At 48.9% G+C, this 23,842-nt stretch overlaps 1 protein-coding gene across 1 annotated transcript in view; it reads right to left on the reverse strand.

Annotated features, from left to right (window-relative positions):
- Nucleotides 1-23,842, reverse strand: part of LOC141153083 (steroidogenic factor 1-like) — a 295,499-nt gene that overhangs the window by 184,950 nt on the left and 86,707 nt on the right. Inside the window, exon 4 of the mRNA XM_073637755.1 lies at nucleotides 843-1,489. Coding sequence (XP_073493856.1) covers nucleotides 843-1,489 — 647 coding nt within the window. The remainder of the gene's footprint in view (nucleotides 1-842; nucleotides 1,490-23,842) is intronic.

Genomic DNA, 23,842 nt, shown 5'->3' on the forward strand with positions numbered 1-23,842 from the left:
AGTACCCTGCAGCGGCCACTACACGTAGACGGCCAGCTCAGCAGGCGTGTACTTCCGGCTGACCGGCATTGATAGCAGCTGATCGGCGGGGGTGCCGGATGTCGAACCCCGGCCAATTAGACATTGATGACCTATCCTTAGAAGTAGGCCATCAATGTAAAAGTATATACGTTTCTGCCACTGGTGGACACAGACAGAAAAGCGTCCTTGTGCAAGAACAATACATGGGCCCTTTGCAGCCCAATACCTCATCATAATGCAAAATTCCACCTGCTTTGGAGGTAGAAGGCCCCCTTACCTCTTTCGCTCCTGTGCCGTCGCACATGCTGCACATAAGATATGCCCGCCCCTGGTTCCTGCATAGTGAATATGCCACAGATTTTTCTCCATGAAATTACATGTGGATAACCCACTGCCGATTTCAGACGTCCATAGATCACGGTCTGAAAACAGAACACAACTTCAGAACTGCCCACGGGAACTCAACAGCCTCATGGTCAGTCCTAAAGTTGTGATATGTGGACGTCTGAAGTCCACCTTACCAAGATTTTACCTAATCGCATCCACACCTTGCAGAAAAAATACACAATGTAAATTGACCTTACGTGTTACCAGTTTTCACAATGGATTTGTGATGGGAAGTTGAGTTGTGTAATAAATTTGTAGCATTTCTGCAACTAACTTCTCAACCATTTTTGTTTGTTTGCAAAATTTTCTGCTTCGGATTTCTGTGCAGATTTTTCGTAGCTAAAAATCCACAGCGTATCAGTTCCATATGGGCGCTCCTTTTAAAATATTAAGTTACATCAAGTTAATATCATGAATAAAGAGAGAACATTTACCTCCAGCTCTTTAAAGTAGATGCAACTTCGAGCCCATTCCACAATGGAGAAGAGAGTCTGATCGGCCATCTTGCACATTAAGCCGAACATACTGAGTTTCTCATGCCGGCTTTTGTTCTGTTCCTGCTGTAGGCAAGTCAATATCCTGGCTTTTACTTGAGGCTCGTCTGGCTCCAGTTGTAACAGCTTAAGGATCACTTCGGGTATATCTGGTGGAGAAGTGCTGGCATAGGGCTCGGTATATACATAGGGTCCTGCGGGAACTGGTTCGTGCACGTTTGTGTAGTGGTCTGGGTATTCAGATTTGATGGCACGGCTCTGGTACGAGGAGTAATGGTAACCGGACAGAGGATCTTGGTTGGGCATAGTCATTCCCAGTTGGGGAGCGCTGTAAGGTCCCCTATCATATTCGACAGGAGTCATTGGAGCTGGGTTTGATGGCACATTTTTAGATACAGGATGAATAGTATGGATGTTGCTGGAGATGGTATAGTCACTTTGAGCTGGGGACACGATCTGTGGTACAGTTTCCAGTTTGATACCATTTGCACGTATCAGGGCTTTTTTCTGCTGCTTTAAGGCACGGTCCCGCTTATACATGGGCCCAAATTTGTTGCGCCCTCCTCGCATCCGGTCAGCACGAACAGCTTTAGAAAAGTAAGAACACAAAATGTCAGTATTATTAGACAATCCCGGCCAAACAGATCCTAAAGGACATTAACCCTCATATCTACCACCGGACAGGGGAGAAGTGTCTGATCGCTGGGACCCTCACTGTCCACAAGAACTGGGGTCCCATACCCTTCATTTGAATGAAGTGGGTTAGCGCCTCCTTTTAAAGTGATTGTCCACAATTAGGAAAACATGTCTTCCTTCTTCCAAAAACACTACAATGCCTTGGATCCATTGAGCTGAATGGCGCCAGGCCTAATATACCGCACACAACCTATAGACAAGAGTGGTGCTTTGGAAGAAGGCAGCCATGTTTTTTTTTTTTTTTTTTTTTTTTTTTTTTTAGAGGATTTGATTCTGAGGGCCCACCTTTCTCTCCCATTCAAGAGCCCCATAGCAGCTGCAAGGTTTGCACTATGAACTCTCTTGAAGAAGAAGCCAGGGCCCACCTGAAGATTCCCCGGTTCTCTGGTGGGCCAGTCCAACCCTGCTGATAACCCACCATCTTAAAGGGAGTCTGTCAGCCCAAAATGACCGTTCAAACCAAGCACAGGCGCTTAGTGAACCCTCAGTGGGACTAAACACTTAAGTGCACTTTCCCATCTACTTTACTTTTTTCCCACCATCTGTGCCCCTTTTTTCCTTGATTGCCAGCTCTGTCTTTGCAGGAGGCATAGGAGGGTGGAGAAGGTGCACTGAACTGTTTCACCATGCCTAGGGAACACTGAGCCTGTGCTTGGTTTGATTAGTCATTTTGTCCTGACATGTTCCTTTTTAAATTTTATGGGACTGGTGGTTTTTAGCCTTGTACAGCGTAGACATTGAGTGGAGCACCAGAACACATGGACGATCATTCAAATGGTGGAGAAGACTTCCCAGTCTCATAAATAGTGGAAATCCCAGTAATCAGAGATATAGCACTAATCCTTTAATGAGAGAACCCCTTTTTAATATGCATTGATCAGACCACAGATCCTACTGAGTAGGGCAGATTATTGGTTTTGGATAAAAGCCCTTGCTTAGGTCAACTCCTCCAGTCCTACTCTCATTATTTCTATGATTGTTTGCTATGAGTAACTACTCTACGTTGCTTTGCACCAGTTGCGATAAAATTCCAATGTAGACTTCATCGCTGACAGTTGCAAAAAGTTGAGAAATAATTAATCCAGAATTATTATATTCTCCTCTTTGCAGTAGGGATAGCGGCATTTTTGACTTTCATGCATAGTACAAATAAAAATGTTTCCATTCAAGCATAATGAAGGATGAGAAAGATATAAAGACTTATTCTAGCTTTATGAACAATAGCCCACCTATACAAAGCAGTTATTATCTCTCTAATCGCTGTTCACCCCCCCCCCCCATGATTTCAAGATTGGGGTTCTGCAGAGCCCTACCTGGATGGAGCAGAGGCTGGGCATTCACATCATAGAGAATGAATGGAACAGAGGTTTTCAATCCTTCCTCGGGATCAGTGAGGGTCCTAGCAGTAGGACCCCCACTAATCAATAAGTTATCACCAATCCTATGGACATTTCTATACTTTGCAAGGCAGTCTAAATTATGGAATCCTCACAATGTACTCACTGTTGGGGCTCGCTCACACCACCATATTAATTGGACGACTCCTATCCTATATTTTTTTTTTTTATCGGATAGCACGCTGACCAATGATGTGTAGTGGGACAGTTCTGATTTTTTTTTTTTTTTCTTTTTCTTTCACATACCGATTCGGCATGAGAAAAAAATCCCAGTATGCTGCGATGAACGAGACTCATCTATTCAAGTCTATGGGTGCAAGGAAGTCATCTAACTGCACTTGGATGACATCTGAGTGCAGTTCGATTTCTGCTGACTCACAGAATTTTGTTCTCCATCTTCTCCTCAGTGTGCTACGGTTCTCTCCTCCGAGAGGATCTGACTACACTAAGCTGACACTCAGATCAAACTCTGATCAGAATTTGAGTGTGTCCGGACATGCTGCTCTCGTTTTTCACCTGAAGAAGACAAGTTTTATTGTAATGTTATGTGAATTGTGTCCTGCGTCTTTTTATAAAAATTGTATAATATGATAAGCGTTAATAGTATTGTGGTGTAATGTGAATAGTGTAGTGCGCTAGTATGAGTGTAGTTGACTATAGGGTAAGTTGAAGTTGAGAGTTAATAGTTGGAACTAGCCCATAGTGGGAGGGGATAGTGTAAGGGAAAGTGCTTCCTGCTAGGAAGGCAGATAGGGCCCTAACTGCTTGGTGAGAGGACTCAAAAGTCCAAAGTGAACAGTGCCACATTCAAGGGTGACCCTATGTGAGAGGAGACCAAAGAGGAGGGATAGTGAGATCCGGAGCATAACTGACAGAGAGAGACAGAGTGGCTTCCGGAGACGGGTCCTTGGAGAGGACGCCTAGCCACAAGATCTTGGGCTTCTATCAATGGAAGGTAACTTGGCTAAACAGGACTGAGAGAAGTAGTGGAAGAAATAGGGCGCGAAACCGCTGAACAAGTAAAGGAGACTTGTTAATCAGGACTGTAGCATTAAAGTTGAGTTGTGGTGAAGTAGGGAGAAACAGTGGACATAGAGAACCCTGAAGTAAACTACTGAGGAAGGAAACTGCGGAAAATGCTTTGAGTAGTAAAGGAAACTTCCATAAGACTTTGTACCCGCTATCCCTTGTATATAACACTTACCAAGTTACTGTTCAGTAAAGCGTTTATTTTTGATCGGTGGTTTCCCTCATTGAATTGTGAAACATCTCTGGTCCTGGTAAACCAGCAACATCGGTTGCATATGGCCTGCATGGGCATAGGCCGTCACAACACAAGTCCTCATACCCAGCCAGGACCTCCACTTTCAGGTAACGTGCCGGGAAGCAGGAAACGGGTGCCTCGGCTATGGCTACCGCTCCACACCACATTACACTTGGATGACTCTGTGAGGCTGCGGAAATTGGACTGCACTCAGATGTAACCCGAGTGCAGTCTGATGTTTCCCACTCGCTCATTGACTTGCATGGCTGAGTGCGATCTGAATATTCGATCAAACTCGGACATGCTGCAATTTTTTTTTTTTTAGTTCTTCAGACCGGCTCTAATGAAAAAATGTAACATTTCCACTACCCAATAGCATAACATTGTTCCGGGTGCGATTCAATGTTTCGTCAGATCACGCTCGCACCAAACATACGGCCTTGTGCACGAGCCCTTAGGATTTGTATATTTTGTCACTCCCGTTGCTCGTCACGTCATCGCTCATATACTATTTGTATACTTGCGATCACGTGACTGATATATATTTTCTGGTTCTCCCTATGGTCTATGTTTAGTTTATCTTTTGGAGGTTACTGAAGTATATGAAAAGTTCTCCATGCTCTCCCCTTTGGTGTTCACTAACATGTCTAGCAATCGTTTGCAACAATGAAATACCTAACTGATGCTACTGGCAACGTCAGGGGAAATCATCGTATATGTGCCGACCCCGGAAAGCACAGTATGGCCACAGGAACTGTACTGCAAATGAAGGCTTGAGCCTGCAGTCAGCACTGAAAGGGCAGGGTGCGGCGGGTTTCATATATCCACATTTCAAGGTCCATGTATGATTTGCAATTTTTGTGAATGCCAGTGGGTCTCCTGACTCAAACTCAACAGTTTCGGGGACCACGGACAGTCCAAAAACCGCAGTCCAAATACAGCCCTTGAAACCGGCCATCGGGAGGGTTTGGTGATGAGTCAGATTACTTGCCTGGCTTGGGACCGACAACTGGGCACTTTAATCTAATTTGCATAAAGAATAATTGTAGAGCACTCTTAGGCCACGGCCCCACTATCCGTATTCGGTCAGTATTTTTTCTCCGGAGTGGGAGCCAAAACCAGGAGTGGGTGATAAATGCAGAATTGGTGACTTGTTCCTATTATACCTTTTCTCTGATTGTTCCTCACCTGGTTTTGTCTCCCACTACTGACCGAATACTGATAGTGGGGCCGTGGCCTTAAAGTAACCATCATTTTAATTTTATTTGTAATAAATCATTAGTACATGTGAAAATAGGATACATTGTAATATATCTTATTAGAGAAATCCGCTTCTTTCTCTTCCTAGACTGATCTTTCATTGTCAAAATTCTCATGGGTAAAATCAGTCTTCTGTGAATACAGATTTTCCCATAACTGAGATGGGACATAATAGAGTTGGTGCTCATAAAGTTCTATGGAGCTCTGCATAAAATGTCTCTAGCTCCCACTCCCCTTCCCTCCTCCATAGAATTTTACAAGCACTAACTGTCATTTCCGATCTCTGTAATGGGAAAATCTGTCTTCAGTGACTACAGATTATACCCATGAATTGAGAGTGAAAGATCAGTCCAGGAAGAGAATGAAACAGATCTCTCTGATACGATATATTACAAAGTAGTTTACTTTCATGTGTACGATGCATTTATTAAATAAAAATTAAAGCGACAATTACTCTTTAATGAAGGAAGCACTGATTTTATATATATATATATATATATATATATATATATATATATATATATATATATATATATATATATATATATATATATATATATATATATATATATATATATATATATATATATATATATATATATCTATCTATATATATCACCCCAGGGGTCTGGTTTCCACAGTAATAGCAATATTATGTCTGAGAGCAGGTGGGAGGTCTCTTGGTCAGGAATCCTATGCATGCCACACCTCCTGCCCAGTCCTGGGAGGGGAAGAACTTCCCCTATATAAAACTGGGGCTGAGGCAGGGTTAGAGAGAAAAAAGAGTAGAGAGAGAAGAGGAGAAGCAGCTATAGGAAAGAGAGATCAGGAGCTCTGGGGAAGTCGTGCTAAAAGGAATCAGGGGCTGGCAGCTGTAGAGCTCGCCCTGATTGAAGAGTTACCACCGGACCCAGAGTCCGAGGCTGTGGGGGCTAATCCTTACCCAGCAGCAGAAACCGACCGGCAGGGGATTTCAGGTCTTCTGGCCAAGAAACCCGAAGGCACGGTCACACGCATGGGACCAGCACCGCCGTCGTGGAGCGGAAGCCACTAGAAGGCCCCGAGTCACCGGCCATACGGGTGAGCACCACACGGTACACTCAGGGACGTGGGCTACTTTTACCCGCCTCTAGCAAGGTAGCCAGTAGAGTACAATTAGTTGGGGAGGCCTACAACTCCGCCTGGCCAGGGGAAATCCCATCTGCTCAAAGACTGACCAGGCCCCGATCGCTAGCCAGTACTCCGGGAGGGTCTATCTTTATCACCAGTAAAGACCCTGAACTACACCGCATCGTCTCTGAGTGGTTCCTGCTACCCCCATCATCCACGTCGGCTGCCCTGAGGCCATACCCCTCCCGTTGGGGGTTATACCATCTACGCTGCACAATCGTACCACCGGCCTCAGCGGTCTGCCCTGCAGCGGCAGCTCCATAGCTGCATTCAACGGGTGGCGTAGTCGTCCAACATCTACTGCTAATACTCAGCCACACAGTTTGACTCCCTGGGCACGGACCGGGTCACCGCCACGAGACTACTACCCCCAACAGGCCCGGCTCCGGGTAGTCCCCGCGTGCGCAACGCTACACCAAGCAGGCCCAGGGGCGCGTCAACTTTTGGCGTAGTCGGCAGGATTTCGTGCCCGCAACCACCGGGTACTGCGTGCCTGAAAAAGACTGTTCAAACTTACCAGTGGTGAAGATTCCCGCCATCCGTGGAGGTTTCCCGCCATCCGGCGCCATCTTCTACCTTCTTCCCGCCATCCGCGAAGTTTTCCCGCCATCCGGCGCCATCTTCTACCTTCTTCCCGCCATCCGCGAAGTTTTCCCGCCGTTGGACGCCATCTTGAAGACGCCGCGCGGGAAGAAGAGGGGCGTGGACTCCGAAAGCGCGCGAGAACTGAAGCCCCGCCTCACGTCCGGACGTTGCGTAAGGTCCTGGAAGGAGCCCAGCAGACGCCGACGTCACAGGAGCGCGACGGAAGGTCCTCAACCCTGACGATCCACTGCGGAGCCGCGGCCTACGGAAGAGGATCATCGCAAGGTAGGCCACGGTCCACTAGGGGGGGAGAAAGATGTCGGATACGGAGGAGAGCTTCACTGCCTCAACCCCCGCCAGCGCCACCGCTGCTGCAGTCATGCCTTTCACCATGCCCTATATTCCGGGAGCAGCCTGGCTACCCCAGTACTCAGGGGAGTCACATACCCTGAATGACTTTAAAGAAAAGCTGGATAGCCTCTTCCAGGTGTACCCCCTCACAGAAGAGCAAAAAGTGAGCATCCTGGTGGCCCAACTAACCGGGGCAGCCCAAAGGGAGGTAAAGTCCTGGCCACCTGGGAGGAGGACTGTCGCAGGGATACTAACCCGGCTGAGGGACACCTTTGATACCCGCACCTCAGCCGAGATTAAGCTTAGATTCTATGGGTGCAAGCAGCGAGCACATGAGAGTATAAGGGACTATGCACTAAACCTACAAGAGGCCCTGAGAGCCATTAAGCAGACCGACCCTGACAGCGTGGGAAACGAGGACAGGCTGTTGACCGAGCAATTTATAGAGGGACTATATTGCAATGTCCACCGAACCCAGTTGCGGGCCATAGCCTTACAGGATCCTCATCTGGACTTTGCACAGTTCAAGGACAGAGCCATCCGGGTGCTCCGAGAACCGGCACCGGATGGCGTTGTGACCCACAGGCGCCCAGCTATCACTTACCACCAGGAGGCGGCGCCCTTGTCGGCAGGGCCTGTGGGGGCTGATGCGCAGGCTTTGAACAATGACCCGGCTCCGGACATGCACCATCAGGTCCAAGAGCTAGCTAAAAGCGTTGCTGCGCTAACCCGAACTGTGCAGTCTTTACAGGTTTCCACTCCAGGGAAGATCCAGCTGGCATCCGGACCGGAGGACATCCTGTGGCGTCGACCAAGGAGGACCCCACTGGCCAGAGGAAGACCCAGCGACCGATACAACGAGGACGGACAACCCATCTGCCGCCGCTGCAATCAACCCGGACATATGGCAAGGTACTGTCCTTTAAACTGGCACAACCTGGGGTAGAGGGCCAACCCCCAGGAAAAAGATCACCAGGCCCATCAAACTGGCGCGACAAATATGTGGGAGGACGTCCAGTCTTGCCTGTGGTACTGGATGGCATCCCTATGAGTGCCCTACTGGACACCGGGTCACAGGTCACCACCATCCCGTACGTGCTCTTCAAGCAGTACTGGAATGACTCGGATATAACCCGCTATGCAGACGACGACTTGAGTATCATCGCCAGTAATGGTCAGCCCGTGCCACAGATCGGATTTAAAGAAATGACCATTAAAATCGGTAGAGTCGAACTGGCAGCACAGGGATTGATCATTGTAGACATTGACAAGCGCGGGAGTCACCCAAAGATAACTCTAGGAACTAATGTGATTGAAAATTGTCTTGCAGAGGTGATTTTCATTTTACAGCAGGTTGCCAAGAACGCCAGCTCCGGCCAGCAGCGAGTGCTCCAGAAAGAGATCCGGGCACTGATGCGACGGCAACAGGTGGAACTCTCCGGTGGTGAGATTGGTAGCGTAAGAATGTGTGACCCTTTCCCTATTGCCATGCCCCCGAAAAGTGAAATGATGATTTGGTGCCGGGCAGCTATTGGTCTGAGAGGTAGAGATTACCAGGCCATGGTAGAACCAGTCTACTCAGACAGTAGGCCCACCATTTTGACAGCACGGGGGGTAGTTGATGTACGCCATGGGAGGGTGCCCGTTCGTATAATAAATATCGGGAAAAGGGAAGTATACCTGCCCCGGTATGCTACGCTAGCCAAATTATATACTATCAACCAAAATTCTATACAGTCTGTGGAACCCTTGCCTCCATCTCACCCGGAGGAAGGTAACGGCTCTACGAAAATAATGGAGGATTGGTGTCAGCAACTACATTTGGGTACTGACTCCACTCCCTCCCACCAGAAACAGGGAGTCTACCGGGTGGTTCGAGAGTACGAGAGAGTGTTTAGTAAACACCCGTTAGACTTCGGGCGAGTCAAGGGGGTAGAACACCACATCCCCACGGGAGACCATCCTCCCATAAAAGAGAGGTATCGACCCGTACCCCCTGCACACTACCAACACGCCAAGGGGATGCTTAGAGACATGAAGGAGGCTGGAGTAATCAGGGATAGCTGTAGCCCCTGGGCAGCTCCACTAGTCTTAGTCCGAAAGAAAGACAACACCATGAGAATGTGTGTAGATTACCGGAAAATTAACCGTATCACACACAAAGATGCGTACCCCTTACCAAGAATAGAGGAGTCTTTGGCTGCTTTAAAATCTGCTAACTTCTTCTCCACCTTGGATCTCACTAGCGGGTACTGGCAGGTTCCTGTAGCAGAGGCGGACCGGGAGAAGACCGCATTCACCACCCCGATGGGACTTAGCGAGTTTACCTGCATGCCGTTCGGACTCTGCAACGCACCAGGAACCTTCCAGCGATTGATGGAATGCTGTCTGGGACACCGAAACTTTGAGACGGTCCTGTTATACCTGGACGATGTCATCGTCTATTCCAAGACCTACGAGGACCACCTGAAACACCTGGCGGAAGTGTTCGAAGCTCTGGCAAGTTACGGCCTAAAGGTGAAACCCTCCAAGTGTCACCTCCTGAAGCCAAAGGTGCAGTACCTGGGACACGTGGTGAGTGCTGACGGAGTGGCTCCCGACCCTGATAAGATCACCGCAATTAAGGAATGGCCAAGCCCCTCCAGCGTAAAGGAAGTGAGGCAGTTCCTCGGGTTGGTAGGCTACTACCGAAGGTTCATTCCCGGTTTCACCAAAAAGGCAGCTCCTATGCAGGACCTCCTGATAGGCCAGTCCAGGAAGGCCAAGAACCAGAAGCCACCCTTCAGATGGGAGAAGCTGGAAGAAGAGTCCTTCCGCCAGCTGAAGATGGCCCTCACGGAGGATGAAATCCTGGCGTACCCTGATTATAGCCAGCCCTTTATCCTCTACACCGACGCCAGTAACATCGGGCTAGGAGCCGTACTGTCCCAGATCCAGCAGGGGTAGGAACGGGTAATTGCTTACGCCAGCCGACAACTGCGACCCACCGAAAGAAACCCTGAGAATTACAGCTCATTTAAGCTAGAGTTCCAGGCAGTGGTGTGGGCAGTCACCGAACGCTTTAAGCACTACCTCGCTGCTTCCCGATTCACCGTGTACACGGATAACAACCCGTTGACACACCTGGACACTGCAAGACTCGGTGCCCTAGAGCAGAGATGGATGGCCCGCTTGTCCAACTATGAGTTTACAATCAAATACCGGGCAGGACGCTCCAATACCAACGCGGACGCCCTGTCCAGGATGCCGAACCTACCGGACGTAGGGGAAGATTCAGAGGAACTGGAAGAAGTTGAACTCCGCGCGTTCCACCGTCATGGGACTATCCAGTATTCCCACCGTGTAAGGAGTAAGCAATCCGCTACGTTCAACCCATTACCTCATTACAACTGGGCGGAGACGAAAGACAGTGACCCTGCCGTCCGACTGGTAAAGGAGATGCTGACTCGGCCAGATGCACGCCTTGACCCAGACGCTCCGGAGGAAGCCAAGCAACTGTGGGCTGAGAAGAGTCGACTGTTCCTTTACAAGGGGAAGTTGTGCCGCAGAATGGTTAACTCCCGGACGCATGAACTAATCTGGCAAGTAGTGGTGCCAAGAAGAGACGCAGCTATGGTGATGGAGGCATACCACGACGGAGCTGGGCACTTCGGATGGAAGAAGCTGGAGTTCCTGCTGCGCGGGCGGTTCCACTGGGTAGGCATGAGAGGAACCATCGAGAGGTGGTGCAGAGACTGTGGCCCATGCAACCTAAGAAGGAGGGACCGTGCCAGCCAGAAGACTCCCCTGCAGTCCATCATCACCAGACAGCCGTTGGAACTGGTAGCCTTGGATCATGTAAAACTGACCCCAAGCAGAAGTGGCTACGTCTACGCGTTAACCATCGTGGATCACTACTCCCGGTTCTTGGTTGTCGTCCCCGTCAAGGACTTAACGGCTCAAACAGCAGCTAGAGCCTTCCAGCAGCACTTCTGCCGTCCGCACGGATACCCGGAGCAGGTGCTGACGGACCAGGGGCCTGCCTTTGAAGCGGAAGTCTTCCAGGAGTTCTGCACCCTGTATGGCTGCCGGAAGATTAGAACAACACCCTATCACCCGCAAACTAATGGACTTTGTGAGAAAATGAACCAGGTGGTGATAGATCTTCTGAAAACATTGCCCCTGGAAGAACGTAGTCTGTGGCCTGAAAAGCTGCCCGACCTGGTGGACCTATACAACCACATCCCTGTAGGTTCCACCAACTGTACCCCGGCTTACCTAATGAGGGCAAGACCTGGTAAGCTTCCTGTTGATCTGGAGATGGGAGTCCTGACACCCGAGGACACTTCACCAGAAGCAGACTGGAACACAGAGAGGCAGCAGCAGTACCGGAAAGTAAAGGAGAGCGTGGAGCGAAGTCTCTGTCAAGCTAGGGAAAGACAAGAGAAAACTTACAACCAGTATGCTCCCGCTGTTCCCCTGGTGCCCGGAGAGCAGGTCTTGAAGAGGAAAAGACGGCTCCACAAGTTGGACGACCAGTGGGAGAAGGACCCGTACACCGTACTGCCCTCAAGCCACGACAACCCAAAGATCTGTACAATCAGTAAAGACGGAGGGGAAACCACAGCCATTGTATCCCGGGATCACCTGAAGAAGTGTCCTGAACAGCTACGGAACCCTGAAGAGGAACAAGAAGACCCTCGACCCGTAGAGGAAAGGGAAGATATGGTTAGTACTGTGCTCGGAGACTTCCCTCGGTCTTGGACTCAAGTCAATGGTGCTGTTGTGGTACCCGTCCTCACGTTCCTCCAACCAGCATCCCAAGTGCCTACGGAGACACAGGTAGAGCTGGAAGAACAGCCGGTCCAGGAGGCAGAAGACCCCACACAAGCAGACCAGGAGAATCAACCCTCTGCTTATAGTGAGTAGTGTTGAGCCACCCCCGTAGTGTTCGAGTTCGGTTCGGTTCGGTTCGGTTCGTCGAACACCCGTGTGTTCGTCGAACTGTTCGTCGAACACCTTCGAACACCGTTAAAACCAATGGCAGGCAAACAAAAACACATAGAAACACATAGAAAACACCTTCAAAGGTGTCCAAAAGCTGACAAACTGCTCAGAAGACACAACTAACACATGGAAAAGTGACAAGTACATATAGTCATGCGAAAAGAAAAGAGGTGGAGGAGTAAAAGGAGGGGGAGACACAGATATAGGCATGTCATGCCCTTCTAAAATCCAAAAAGTGAGAAGCCGAGACGGCCAGTCCGCTCCTGCCCGTGCCACCTCCGTGTCGCCGGGTTTGTGCCAGAGCCGCGGTGAACCCTGACGGCCAGCCCCCCTCTCCCAATACTGGTGCCTGTCCGCTGGTGGGTCGAGAGAGCCCCCCTGTGGTGGAGGCAGCTCTAAGCTTTTTAATTTAAATTGTCCCTCTAATTTGAATGAATACACTTTAAATCCATTTACAAGGATCTATTGGAGGGCAAGTCTCATGCCAGCAGCCGCGTAATTCCAGCTCCAGTAGCGTCCACTAAAGCTGCTGCAGTTAAAAAGCTTTTATAAGGATCGAGCTCGGCTGTCCACCGCAAGGCATCCTAGTGCCAGTCCCAGCCCCTATGCCTTGGGGTGCCTCATGATGCTCTTCACTAAGTATCCCGTGGTCCCGAAGCATTTCCTTTGAAAAAATTAAGTGTCCAAACTACAGGTGCTGTAGCTTGCTTAACAGCTGGGATAATCCGCTGACTAGCAGACACTGCTACTAGGCACAAAGTATTTCCTGGGCTACATGCAGTTAAAAATTTGTAAGTAGATACTCTCGTTGGATGCTGAGAAAGCATTCCATAGAGTCTCCTGGCACGCCATATATGATTCTCTTAAAAAGCTTGGGGTAGGGGTCTAGGGGACCCTTTTATAGCCAAAATCACGGCCCTGTATCACAATACGTCACCTAGGCTGAAGATAAATGGAACTGTAGCACCGAGGGCTCGGTTGCTACAGACGTATTGCACCTCACCCAGAGGTGTGATATCTCACTCTCAGATAAGGATGGAGTGTGGATCAGGACCCGACACCTGCATGCATTACACCACATTGCCGTGGGGCAGGGCGACCAATATGCCCCTGAGATGGGCACGACAGTCCCTGTCCCTGGCTGGAGTGGGGGGAGGGAACACTGAGGAAGGGGAACCCTGCAGTGCAGGAGCAGGGAGGAAGCAGTTCCTGGGTGCATTGAGAAGGGAGTATAAAAGGTGGGCACCATCTTAGTTCAGTGCAGAGAAGTCTGAGCAGAAGTGACAGGGAGCAGGGGCTCTGCATGAGCTCTGCTCCGGAGGCGGGCCTAGTAACAGAGGCCCAGGCCTGTAAGAGGGAGAAGGAAGGAAGAGGAGCGGAGAAGGCTCCAGGAACGAGGAATGAAGGGATCCCAGGGGTGCGGACGGGCGAGTCGCCACCGCACGCCCGAATCCACCTGCGTGGAGGGGTCAGGCCAAAGGGGGAGACCGGTCCCCGAACTAGTGGAGGCAGGAAACGACCCTCAGCTAGAAACCGGAGGCTCTGACATTTTATGTGGCGCAGCCCCTTGCTCCACCCGCTAGGAAGGCACCACATAGGGTCAGGGAAACTGGCGCCAAGTTTACCAAGAGGAGGCCCGAGGCAGCCGGACAGAAGTGTTGGTAAGAAAGGCCAGACAAAGGACACACAAAGGGGGTCCTGTGAAGCGCTCCAAAGTTATCTGGGAGTTGTCTGAGCCCCTCACCTGGTGAGCACAGTACGACGTGGGCAGCCGTTACCTGCAGACGTGGTCTGGATAATAAGAACTGTGAGTAAAGGCCCTAAACTGCATCACTGACTCCGTGTCGTTACTGCTGCTGCCCTGCACCATCACCCCCATCCTCCGCATACACTGCCCTGAGGCTATACTCCTCCCGTGGGGAGTTATGCTACGCTCTGCTGCACCCACAACACCAGCCTTAGCGGTCTGCCCTGTAGCGGCGGTTCACTCTGACCGCAATCCACGGGTGGCGTAGTCGGACATTTAAACATCAAAACCACATAAATAGTTCCGCCACTGGTTTGACCGCCCTGAGCCACGGAACCGGATCGCCGCCACGAAGACTACAACCACCAGCATCCACCAAAAAGGGTCCGGCTCCGGGTGTCCCAAGGCCCAGGGGGTGCGTCAGAACATTTTCATCACCTTTCACAATCACCAATGGGACAAGGCAGGGATGTCCTCTGTCCCCTCTCTTATACATCCTAGTGACGGAGCACCTGCTCTCATCAATTCGCCATAACCCCAATATTAGGTGGATTGAGGTGGGAGGCACCGAGTACAAGTGCTCTCTATTTGCTGATGATGTCCTAGTATATATCACTCAATCACATATATCCATCCCTGCTGTTATGGCTGAAATAGATCACTTTGTTACATGGTAAAATTTTAAAATCAATGCAGCGAAGTCTGAGGCCCTCGCTGTCTCCCTCCCTAAATCCATATAGGATTCCATCCAGTCCAACTTTCCCTTTGCCTGGCCCTCACAGGGTATCAAATACTTAGGAATTCCTATTCATAGAGACCTCTCCCATCTATGTTATCTTAATTTTGGGCCCTTTATTGAAAAATTCCATACAGACCATGGTTGGCAAGTTAGAACTGTAAGATTCACTACGTGAACCACTGGTGTTTTGTGGAAAAGCACATGTACACCGCGTTCCAAATTATTATGCAAAAAGTGTTTAGGAGTGATAAGGGAAGAATTTGTTTGTTTGTCAGTTAAACTCATTGATAGTGATGTGTGTCAGGGCTCTTTATATCACTGTAAGCAATTGCAGACACCTGTGCTAATTAGTTTGGCAGGTGTGTCCAATGAAAGGCAAGACTACTTAAGAAGGCTCTCTCACATTATTAAGCAGTCTACATTTTCTGCCAAAATGGGAAAGAAAAAGGATGTGTCGGCTGCTGAGAAGCAACAAATTGTGGAGTGTTTAGGTCAAGGCATGACTACAATCAACATTGTGCGATGATCAGGATGAAGTGTCTTGGCAATCAAGAAGTATATAGCTGATTCACAGTACACACGTGTGCGTGCTGATAAGGGCAAATTGAGGACTCTTTCCTACAGGCAATTACGTCAGGTTGAAAGAGCAGCGGCAAAAAAGCCTGGTCATAGCAGCAGACAAATTTTTGAAGCTGCTTGTGCCTCCAACGTCCCCCGAACAACAAGATGCAGGGTCCTTCAGAGGTTTGCAGCTGTGCATACGCCATCCTGTCGACCTCCTCTATCCACTTCACACAAGCAGAAACGGCTCCAGTGGGCCAAACATTACATGAAGACTGATTTCAAAACTGTTTTGTTCACGGATGAGTGCCGTGCAGCGCTCGATGGTCCAGATGAATGGAGTGGAGGATGGCTGGTTGATGGACACCCCACGCAAACACGGCTACAGCGCCAACAAGGAGGAGGTGGAGTAATGTTTTGGGCTGGAATCATGGGGAGAGAGATTGTCGGCCCCTTTAGGATCCCTGAAGGCGCTAAAGATGAACTCCATAATGTATGTGGATTTTCTCAAACAGCACTTCCTGCCATGGTTCAAGAAGAAGAACCGTGTATTTCACAGCAAGATCATTTTTCTGCATGATAATGCACCATCTCATGCTGCACATAAAACATCTGCATCTCTGGCTGATATGGGCATAAAAGGGGACAAACTTATGGTGTGACCCCCATGCTCCCCTGACCTCTACCCCATTCAGAACCTTTGGAGCATCATTAAAAGGAGTGTCTATGATGGCGGGAGGCAGTTCACATCTAAGCAACAGCTCTGGGAGGGTATTCTGTCCTCATGCAAAACAATTGAAGCAGAAACCATCCAAAACCTGACAAATTCAATGGACGAGAGAGTTCAGAAGCTCCTTTCGAACAAGGGGTCCTATGTGAAAATGTAACATCACCTAGAATAAAGTTTTGAGTTGAAAACTGTTTGATTTCAGTTTCTAACAACCTGCTAATGCTTATAATTTCAAAAATGACCATTTTTTTGGTCTTTATTAAAATGAAAAGGTTGATCGAAAAGTTTGGGGGATCTAAGAGTGTGGCAACCCAGTAGTCATGATTACTTCGAATTCTGACAATATGAGGGTCATGCTGCAGGTAGTGCAGCAAGAAGGCACTTATGTGTCTTGCGCATCTCGGAGCCCCAAAATTATTTTCCGGGCTAGATGCAGCTAAAAATTATTTTTAATTTTAAATCTGGTGAAGCTTATTATAGATGGCCTAATAGGATCAGTGCTGCACACTGCTACAAAGCCCAAATTATTTTCCAGTCAAGATACAGATAAACATGATTAGTAATTTGAAAGCTTAAAACGGTTGGTAGGGTGATTTTAACCAATCATCAAGCTTTTACTCTCCCCAGGATGACACAGGGGTAGAAAAGTCGTTTCGGATCCATGATTTGTTCATCTTTATGAACGTGAGTCTGTCTACATTATCAGTGGAGAGCTGCGTGCGCTTATCTGTCAGCACACCACCAGCAGCGCTGAACACACGTTCAGACAGAACGCTGGCTGCGAGGCATGACAAGATCTCCAAGGCGTAAGTGGCTAGCTCCGGCCATTTATCCAGATTGGAAGCCCAAAAAGAGCAAGGGTCCAGTGACACAGTCGTGGCTTCAATGTTTACTTGGAGATACTCCTGTACCATCGTCTCTAGGCGTTGACTATGTGTCAGACTTCTTGTCTCCTGTGGCCTTGCAAAGGATGGGCTAAAAAAGTGGTGAAATGATTCCGCAAAATTGATGTTACCAGCAGATACTGTGGTTCTGTTACGGTTTGAGTGCTGAACACTTGACGGTCCCACGGTTGGCAAGTTGGAACTGTGAGATTCACTACGTGCACCACTGGTATTTTGTGGAAAAGCACATGTAAGATTCTGCAACAGTCTCTGCTGATACTCCTGCATGCGTGCATCCCTTTCTATGGCAGGAATAATTTCTGCAAATTTACTTTTGTACCGGGGATCTAACAGTGTGGCAACCCAGTAGTCAGGATTATTTCTAATTCTCACAATTCGAGGGTCATGTTGCAGGTAGTGCAGCAAGAAGGCACTCATGTGTGTTGCGCATCCAGGAGCACCAAGTCCCTGTTGTGTTGGTGGCGAGGTAACAATCATGCTTCCTTCCTCTGTCCTCTCCCCCCAACCTCGCACAACAGAAATGTGATCAAGGTCTCCCTCATCTGATGAGTCTTCCATCAGTTCGTCCTCCACTTCTTCCTGGGCTCCTGCACCTTCCTCACTAGTTTGGCTGCTACCATGCGCCCTGGTTAAACCATCTCCCCCACCCTCACATGCCTGCCGCCTTGGTGCTGCCGACCGTCTGGACCTTGCAGATGTTAGCCCTTCCGCATACAACTCCTCCTCCTCTACTTCCTCCACCTCCTCTTGTGCCACCACCTGACTCCGAATTCTGTTTAACATGTGCTCCAGCATGTAAATCACCGGAATAGTCATGCTGATAATGGCATCGTCAGCACTAAACATCTTCGTCGCCATTTCAAAACTGTGCAGAAGGGTGCATAGGTCCCTGATCTGAGACCACTCCTCCAGCGTGATTTGCCCCACCTCTGAATCTCGTTGGCCCAGGCTATACGTCAGAACGTATTGCACCAGGGCTTGTCGGTGCTGCCACAGTCGCTGCAACATGTGCAGAGTTGAATTCCACCGGGTAGGCACATCGCATTTTAGCCGGTGAAGTGGCAGGCCCAACGACTTCTGTAGAGATGTAAGTCGCTGAGCTGCGGGATGCGAACGGCGGAAGTGAGCACACAGCGACCGTGCCCTCTGCAGAAGGCCATCTAGTCTGGGATAGTGGGCTAAAAATTGCTGGACAACCAGGTTCAACACGTGAGCCATACAAGGCACGTGTGTGACATTGCCCCGGCGAAGGGCCGCACCCAGGTTTGCAGCATTGTCGCACACGGCCTTCCCTGGTTTCAGGTCCAGTGGAGACAACCATTCATGAAATTGGTTCTCCAGAGCTGACCACAACTCCTCAGCTGTGTGACTCACATTTCCCAGACATTTCAATGTAAAAACCGCCTGATGACGTTGAGCCCTACTGCCAGCATAGTAAGGAGGTGTGCAGGATCCCTTCTGCGCAGTTAGAAAGCTTGTGGCATGACCAGACAGGCTTTGGGTGCAGGTGGAAGACCGAGAGGAGGTTGAGGAGGCAGAAGCAGTGGAGGAAAAATGACATAAAGAGGATTGACGCACAACTCGTGGGGACGGCAAGACTTGGACAGCAGCCCCTTGTCCTGCTGTCACCATAGTTACCCAGTGCCCAGTCAGCGACATGTAACGCCCCTGTCCATGCCTACTCGTCCAAGTGTCTGTGGTGAAATGCACCCTGTCACACACAGAGTTTCTCAAAGAAGCGGTGATGTTGTGTGCGACATGCTGGTGGAGCGCAGGCACACCTTTCTTTGAGAAGTAGTGCCGACTGGGCATCTGGTACTGGGGCACTGCGACGGACATAAGGTCTCGAAAATCCTCTGTGTCCACCAGGCGGAAAGGCAGCATTTCTGTAGCCAAGAGCTTACAGATGGTGAAATTCAACCTCTTAGCTTTCTCATGGCTAGGAGGAAATGGTCTTTTACTTGTCCACATCTGAGGGACCGAGGGCTGGCTATTGTGCTTAGACGGGGTTGATAAGGGTGTCCCCGGCAAACTGCCGGTCTGTGAGGAAGATGCAGGCGGACATGTTAGCACCACCTTTGGATCAAGGCAACCTATCGATGTCGGACAGCGCTCAAGACCAGCTGGTGTTACCACCTCCAAAGAAAATGATGACCTGCCAATCACGCTGGCTGTTGCGGGTAAAGAGGTGGCAGGTCTGCGCCCCAAAACAGGTGTGACTGCTGTCCCCCCAGTCACAGAGGATGAAGAGGCCGCGGATGCACAAGATATGGCAGACGGTGGTTGGCCCGGCCGGCTAGACCGCATTGTAGCACACTGAGCTTCCCACTGCAACTTATGCTTCATGTCCATGTGCCGGTTCATGCATGAAGTACTCAAACTATGTATTTTTTGGCCTCTACTTAGCTTTTGCTGACAAATGTTACAGATAACACGAGTTGGGTCATCTTTATCGATCTGAAAAAATGCCCAGGCTATGCAAGGCTTAGCACCCATGCGACCTGAAGAGCCACCACGACTTGTGGTGAGAGGCAGAGTTGTGTTTGAGGATGCAGTTGTTGACGTGCTTCCAGTACTACGTCTCTGTCCAGGAAGGCGCAACCTGACCTCGTCGTCACTAGCATCTTCCTCCACCTCCTCTGCTGACCTCATCTCTTGGCTGACTGTGGGTTGACAGTAAGTGGGATCTCCGACCTCATCATCATCACCCTGTGCGTTATCACACCCTTCGTCCTCAGAGCCAACCTGTTCCTGCCCTGACAAAAAACTAAAGTTGTCGCTCCAATCAGGTATTTGAGTCTTATCATCGTCTTCCTCATTGTCTCCACCAACAGGAGTTACAGTTTGGGAATGAGGGTCTACATTATGGTCAGAACCTTCTGCGTCTGGTCCTGGATCCGACTCATAAAGATTCTGGGCATCAGTGCAGATCATTTCCTCGTCTGGATTCACAGAAGCGCTGGAGTCGACCTCTGATTCCCAGGCTATAGTATGAGTAAACAGCTCTGCAGACTCAACCATCTGTTCTACCTCATACTCAGACGGGCAGCTGGAGATTTGGGAGCTGTGAGGAAGCAAGTGCGATTTGGGTGACACCTTTGAGGACTGGAGTATTTGTGATGTTGAAGTTGATGTGGAGGAGAGCCCACTTAAAGGAGCACTTGATATCCGTTGAAGCACCTGCTGTTTTTGTGCCTCATCTGGAATTTGTAGCGATTGGCGTGGCCGTAAGAAAGGGATCTTATCACATTGTCCACTAAAAGAAGTAGACATTTTAGTTTGGCTGGAAGATGGTCTTTCTTCTGCACCTACCCCACGGACACAACCTTTTTTCCCCTTCCCAACACGCCTATTCCCCTTTCCACCAGCAGCAGGCCTTTTTCCACTCGTTTTGGTGGTTAACTAATTCACAACTCTGGAGTTGTTTGCACAAAAAAACAATGGATGGTAACCGAGCAGAGCTGAGTGGCCAAACTGTGGTATTAGGCCAAAACTATTGGCTGGGTTAGATGCAGAAAAAAATTATTTTTAATTTGCAACCTGATGGAGGTCAGTATAGATGGATTAATAGACCAAGTCCCACACACCGCTAGAAGCCCAAATATTTTTTCAGAGCTAGATGCAGAAAATTTTTTTATTCAATTTGCAACCTGATGGAGGTCAGTATAGATGGACTAATAGACCAAGTCCCACACACTGCTAGAAGCCCAAATATTTTTTCAGAGCTAGATGCAGAAAAAAATTATTTTTAATTTGCAACCTGATGGAGGTCAGTATAGATGGACTAATAGACCAAGTCCCACACACTGCTAGAAGCCCAAATATTTTTTCAGAGCTAGATGCAGAAAAAAATTATTTTTAATTTGCAACCTGATGGAGGTCAGTATAGATGGACTAATAGACCAAGTCCCACACACCGCTAGAAGCCCAAATATTTTTTCAGAGCTAGATGCAGAAAAAAATTATATTCAATTTGTAACCTGCTGGACGTCAGTATAGAAGGACTAATAGAACAAGTCCCACACACTGCTAGAAGCCCAAATATTTTTTCAGAGCTAAATGAAGAAGAAAATTTTTTTATTCAATTTGCAACCTGATGGAGGTCAGTATAGATGGACTAATAGACCAAGTCCCACACACTGCTAGAAGCCCAAATATTTTTTCAGAGCTAGATGCAGAAAAAAAATATTTTTAATTTGCAACCTGATGGAGGTCAGTATAGATGGACTAATAGACCAAGTCCCACACACTGCTAGAAGCCCAAATATTTTTTCAGAGCTAGATGCAGAAAAAAATTATATTCAGTTTGCAACCTGATGGAGGTCAGTATAGATGGACTAATAGAATGATGCTATGCCCAAAAGATTTTACTTCACTAGGTGCAGTAAAAAAATTGGTATTCTATACACAGGTGGTATATCTTGCAACACAGATAGGCTACTCCACTGACTAACACACTCTGCAATAGGCCAAAAAGGATTAGCTTTGCTAGATTCAGCCAAATGCTGTGAAAAAAACTTGCACAGCACTGGCACAGACCTGCCTGGCAAAAACTGATAGGAACTGATGTAACCTAGTCCTGAAAAGGACTCCAATTACAATTAGTCTTTACTCCCACAATCTATCTATTTAAGAGCACAGACCTGCCTGATAAAAGTCGTAGGAAATGCTGTAACCTAGTCCTTAAAAGGACTGCAATCACAACTATTCCCTACTCCCAAGCTATCTGTATATTTGTGCGAAAATTGGCTTGAAATTAACAAGGTATAGCGCACACAGCAACAGCGGTGCCGTCTAACACGCAGCTGCAGCAGTGAGAAAATGGTGGCGACGGGGAAAATGGCTTGGTCTTATAGGGCAAGGACATGTGACATACACTGCCAATCACACATGCCCTTGCTTGTGTGAAAAAAAGCACTTCGCTCCGTGTGTGCGCTGCTGATAGGCTGACAGATTGCACCTCCCCACTGCAAATGCGGGAAAGAGAAAAAAAAATGGAGATCTTCATTGTTCCTGCAGAGATCCATCCCCTGCCCCTCCCCCCGCCCCGCTGTACACTCAAACTGCGTATTAACATTAATTTTCATCATTACTGAGAAAAAATCCAGTTATGATTTTGGTGCACGAACAGTTATCGAACATAACCTCGAACAGCCGAATTTTTCTCAAATTGTTCGTGTTCGCCGACCGGCTCGAACACCGCCCAAAACAGCTCGAAATTGAGATTGGCGAACAGTTCGAGTAGAACAACGCTCATCTCTAATAGTGAGCCTGCCATACCCCTAGTGAGCCAAAGAGTCCGTAGACGGCTGCCCAGTTTACCCTTGACAGCTCCTATACCCTGTAGCTCAGGACCAGTCAGCCAGCTCCGTAGGTCCACTAGGGTCACTAGAGGCCAGTTGCCCATACGGTGGAGGATCTAAATGTTCAAGCTATTTTATTAATGTTTACCTGTTTATTGTTGCTTGTGTATAATTATGTGTTTCTAGTTATTTGTAGGAGTCTTTGGTGGATTTACCGGGAATCCTTTGTGCATATAGTTGGAGCGTAACCCAGGACGGACTAAAAGACTGATAAGGACTCGGGGCAGGACAGACCCCTACCTAGTTACGTCTCCCTGTTTTGGTGAAATGGACAACTTTGTTTTCCTCAAAAGTTACACCCGGTTGCGGACACGCCGTGACCACCTTATGTGTTGTCTCTACCAGAACGTTATTGTTTATACCTTGTTATGTTTACAAAAGTATGTTTAGTCCCGGAGTACTAAATTTCACTAGGGGGGAATGTGGCACCCCAGGGGTCTGGTTTCCACAGTAATAGCAATATTATGTCTGAGAGCAGGTGGGAGGTCTCTTGGTCAGGAATCCTATGCATGCCACACCTCCTGCCCAGTCCTGGGAGGGGAAGAACTTCCCCTATATAAAACTGGGGCTGAGGCAGGGTTAGAGAGAAAAAAGAGTAGAGAGAGAAGAGGAGAAGCAGCTATAGGAAAGAGAGATCAGGAGCTCTGGGGAAGTCGTGCTAAAAGGAATCAGGGGCTGGCAGCTGTAGAGCTCGCCCTGATTGAAGAGTTACCACCGGACCCGGAGTCCGAGGCTGTGGGGGCTAATCCTTACCCAGCAGCAGAAACCGACCGGCAGGGGATTTCAGGTCCTCTGGCCAAGAAACCCGAAGGCACGGTCACACGCATGGGACCAGCACCGCCGTCGTGGAGCGGAAGCCACTAGAAGGCCCCGAGTCACCGGCCATACGGGTGAGCACCACACGGTACACTCAGGGACGTGGGCTACTTTTACCCGCCTCTAGCAAGGTAGCCAGTAGAGTACAATTAGTTGGGGAGGCCTACAACTCCGCCTGGCCAGGGGAAATCCCATCTGCTCAAAGACTGACCAGGCCCCGATCGCTAGCCAGTACTCCGGGAGGGTCTATCTTTATCACCAGTAAAGACCCTGAACTACACCGCATCGTCTCTGAGTGGTTCCTGCTACCCCCATCATCCACGTCGGCTGCCCTGAGGCCATACCCCTCCCGTTGGGGGTTATACCATCT

Source organism: Phyllobates terribilis, unplaced genomic scaffold, assembly GCF_046119375.1.
Source record: "Phyllobates terribilis strain yellow unplaced genomic scaffold, ASM4611937v1 Scaffold_7__3_contigs__length_470593459, whole genome shotgun sequence".
Lineage (NCBI taxonomy): Eukaryota > Metazoa > Chordata > Amphibia > Anura > Dendrobatidae > Phyllobates > Phyllobates terribilis.